General features: G+C 60.9%; 1 protein-coding gene across 1 annotated transcript in view; it reads right to left on the reverse strand.

Annotated features, from left to right (window-relative positions):
- Window positions 1-4,193, reverse strand: part of TH (tyrosine hydroxylase) — a 9,902-nt gene that overhangs the window by 4,889 nt on the left and 820 nt on the right. Inside the window, exons 2-5 of the mRNA XM_006893369.1 lie at window positions 2,548-2,763; window positions 717-891; window positions 456-544; window positions 185-252 (exon numbers count right to left, since the gene is read on the reverse strand). Of these exons, the coding sequence (XP_006893431.1) occupies window positions 185-252; window positions 456-544; window positions 717-891; window positions 2,548-2,763 (548 nt within the window). The remainder of the gene's footprint in view (window positions 1-184; window positions 253-455; window positions 545-716; window positions 892-2,547; window positions 2,764-4,193) is intronic.

The raw sequence follows: 4,193 nt of genomic DNA on the forward strand, positions 1-4,193 counted from the left end.
CAGCAGTCCGGGGATGGTCAGGGGTGAGGATGGGGGTCGGTGGTCAGGGTGGAGGGCCAGTAGTCAGGGGATGGTCAGGGGTCAGGGTCAGGGTGGAGGGAGGGCCAGCAGTCAGGGGATGGTCAGGGGTCAGGGTAGGGGTCGGCGGTCAGGGGTCAGGGTCAGGGTGGAGGGCAGCACTTACTGCCTGTACTGGAACGCTATCTCAGCGATGTGCTTCCTGCGCTGCCTGTACTCCTGGTCAGAGAAGCCCTGGGGACACGAGGGGGACAGGTCAGGGAATCTCCTTATCTCCTCCTCGTCCCAGCCCCCAGCCCTCCAGCTGCTGACACAGCTGGGTGCCTGGAGTGACCTCAGCAGTGTCATCAGTGCATCAGGCAGCAGGAGGCGGGTCTCCCCACCCCCACGCCCCCCCCCCCCGTGGACGTGGGACTCCTGGTCAGCTTCCCGCTCACCGGGTGGTCCAAGTCCAGGTCTGGATCAAACTTGGTCACCAGGTGGTGGCACTGGTCCAGTTCAGAGACTTTCCTCGGGAACCAGGGGACTTCAAAGAGAAAGGGGGGAAGGAAGATGTCAAGTCCGTCTCCCCAAGAGGTAAGGAGGTGAAGAGGTAAGGGGCCCAGGGCCGGGGTGGCTGGGTACCAAAGAGGGGAGGGCCCCGTGTAGGCACTTCTGCCCTCGGCCCGCGATCATCCTTGGACATAGCCTGGCCTCACCCTTGTCTTCCTTGACACCCCGTAGGTCCTCGGACACTCGGCGCACAGAGCTGAGCAGGGCAGCCAGGTCGGCACGGGGCACCTCACAGCGGATGAGGTACTCCAGGTGGGGGTCCCTGCCCCGAGGCTCTGCAGCCGGCCTTGTCTCCAGGTGTTGGATTCTGGCTTCAAAGGTCTTTGGAGGAGGGCGTCAGAGAGAAGCAAGGATGATGAAGCCTTCCTTGGGCTGGAGAAGCTGGCCACACCCGAATACTCTCCAGGACCAGGGTCACGTGGGCCAGCCGTGCCACCAGCCTCCCACCACCCTGGGGGCTCTGGTTGGTCTCATCAGGGAATGCCACCATGACCCTCTCATGATATCCGCATGTCGTCAAGCCACACCTGGGTGTGTCCCCCAGCCTTGGTGGCTTCATGTGGGCTCACTGTCCCCCTGGCCCAGCCTGGGGAGTAGTCGGGAGGTTCAGGACCCCACAGCCCAGGCCCAGAGCAGGCAGTGCAGCCATGTGAGGGAGCTGGTACAGCCATGTCCCCACAGTCAGGACACTCGTGCAGCAGCAAGTCCACCTCCTTGGACAGCCCCTCCCGCTGGGGGACCAGCAGTGAGCAGGCGAGGGTCTGTTCTGACGTCATTTGAGAGCGTCCACCGGTCAGTTCCCCACACCCACCCGGTGTGGCCGGAACAGCTAACGCAGTCCTCAAGGCAGTCCTCGGCAGGCAGCCCCAGGCTTGCTCAGGGAGCAGCCCCCTAGCCTTCTGCACTCTGCTTCCAGCTGCCCTGCCGCCCCCATGTGATGGGCAGGGGTAAGCAGAAAGAGCCTGAGGGACAGTCACTGGGTGGGAGGTGGGGACCTTGTGGACCTGTTCTGGTGCAGGGACCCAGAGTGTTCTTGAGGCCAAGTGGTGTGGTGAGTGGCCCTCAGGTCACCCCAGGGCTCCTGGCACGCAGACCTGAAGCCTGTGTGATTGAGCAGGGTCCACACTGCCTGTGGTGTGGACAGAGTCCTGCACGTCTGTGCCTGCAGATGTGAGCGCCTGTGACCACAGTGTGCACACATGGCACCGGCGTGCACGTCCACACACACGTAAGAATACATGGTGCATATATGCTAGGAGCTCTGGTGCCTTAGTGCAAGGAGCAATGCTGGCAACCCACAGGCGAGCGGTTCGAATCCACCAGCTGCTCTGTGGAAGAAAGAAGGGCAATCTCCTCCTGCTCTAGTCACTGCCTCTCAAGACCCACTGTAGAGCGGGCTCGGAGTCAGTCCTGACCAGATGGCACGTAACAACAGCAGGTACGTGAAAACGTGAGGTGTGTGAGCATCCAGACATGTGCACACACGGCACGTGGATATTTGCACACATGACGTGATTGATACACATGCCTGTGGAGGCATGTGTGTGAACACATTGTGTGTCCATGCATGTTCACACATGTGCCACATCTGTGTACAGCACTCATGCCTGGTATGTGCACTTCAAACATTCTCCCATGTGGCATGATCATGCTTTGTCCTCATAGAACGTGTGTGTCTGTGTGCTGACATGTACGATGCCCAGATGATGTGTGTGCATGTGGATACAGCCCATGTGCATGTGTTAACACAGATTGTGTGTGTGTGTGTTCACACAGATGATGTGTGCGTGGATGCACGCTGACACAGAGGGTGTGTGCACGCGTGTTCACATGGGTCGTGTCTGCATACCTGCATGTTCACATGGCTCTTGTGTGCATGCGTACATGTGCCCACGGATCATGTGTTTAAATCTGTGCACACACATGGCCAGCGTGCGTGTGTGCTCTCCTTGACAGCGGCCAATCTTCACTCCTCACCTCAAACACCTTCACCACTCGGGACAGTGGTGTGGGCTTGGAGCCCCTCAGGGAGAAGAGCAGGTTCAGCACGGCCTGACCATCCTTCTGGACGGCCATGGCCTCCAGGGGATCCTGGGACTCGGAGCCGGCCGCCGCCGCGGCCACCACGGCCGCTTCACGCTCTTTGCGTGCATCCTTGATGAGGCTCTGCCGTCGTCCAATGAACCGAGGGGACTGCAAGGACAAATGTCAGCCCGTTTGCCCACCAGAGTTCTCCCTCAGGGCACCTCTGATGGCTGGGGATGGGAGTGGGGAGCCTGCGCCCCGCCCCACTGTCACTACAGGGCACCTGGCCTGCGAGGGTAAAAGCAGACTCAGATCAGGGAAGATGCCGGCTGGCTGGCTGGCTCTGACACCCGCCCGCTCATGCTGCTGTGTCACTCCTGTCCCCAGGCCTGGCCCTAACTGGATTAGGTGGCAGGAAGACGGTGACTCAGGATGGTGGCCCCTCCATCTGGAAGGATGGCAGCTGGAGCTGGAATGGGAAGGAGGGGGCTGTGCCCCACCCTGTGACACCGCCTACCTCTGGTCCCCTCCTGCATCCCCTCGGGGACCCTCAGCCATGACCAGGGCTGTGGCCCTCACTGCCCCCCCCCCAGTGACCATTCCTGTCACTGGTATGGCCAGGCCTCGCCAGCCACCCGGTGTTCACATCATCTCTCCTTTCCCTGGGGTCACTAGTCCCCTGTCACAGCACTGGCCACATCTTGGAGGCATGTGGCACTGCTGGGAGTCTCTCTGTCCCTGACCCTCTCTGGCCTGTGTAAGTCTGGGCTCCCTACATGTTCCTGGTTCTCTATTCGAGGTGGGAATAAGGTCCCACCATTGAGGGTCCTGGGTGTTGGGGGCGGAGGAGCAGGAGAGCCCTACCCAGAGCTCTGCTCCCCGTACATGGACACAGCCAGGAACACAGTCCAAGGAGGGCACCCGGGAGGCGGGGTGCACTGGGCCCGCAGGAGGACATAGCACTGGAAACCTGAGGGGAGGGGTGAGATCTATACCCCAAACCATGCACTCACACAAGGTCTGAACACCAGAGTCACTTTCACCTTAGTGGGACCTGTCCTGAGGGTGAGCGGGCCTGGGCCCACTGAGGGGACCCATTCTGAGGGTGAGCCTGGCCCCCACTGGGAGGGCCTCCTGCATCTAATCAAACAAGAAGCCCAGCAGTGACCACACAGTGCAGCCCCCTTCTTCTGGGGTCAGGACCCCACCAGGGTCACCAACAAGGTCTCAAGCCTTGACCGCTGGGTCAAGCTGAAGGAGACTTGTTCTCATGCACAAGGTCACAGCAAACATGGCGAATGGATGGGTGGATGGCCAGACAGATGGGTGGGTGGACAGACGAAGGGATGGGTGGATGGATGGATGGACGAACAGACACAGACAGATGCATGGGTGGATGAATGTGTGGGTTGATGGTGGCTGAGTGGGTGGGTGGTGGATGGGTGGTGGATGGGTGAGCAGGTGGGAGGCAGAAAGGGTATGCGTGAGACTGGGCGGTGGACAGTTCTCTGGGGGGCTGGGTGGTGGACAGTTCTCTGGGGGCTGGGTGGTGGACAGGTCACTGGGGGCTGGGTGGTGGATGGGGCTGGGTGGTGGAC

The sequence above is a fragment of the Elephantulus edwardii genome, unplaced genomic scaffold, assembly GCF_000299155.1.
Source record: "Elephantulus edwardii isolate Elephantulus edwardi_28Jun2011 unplaced genomic scaffold, EleEdw1.0 scaffold00126, whole genome shotgun sequence".
In the NCBI taxonomy this organism is placed as follows: Eukaryota; Metazoa; Chordata; class Mammalia; order Macroscelidea; family Macroscelididae; genus Elephantulus; species Elephantulus edwardii.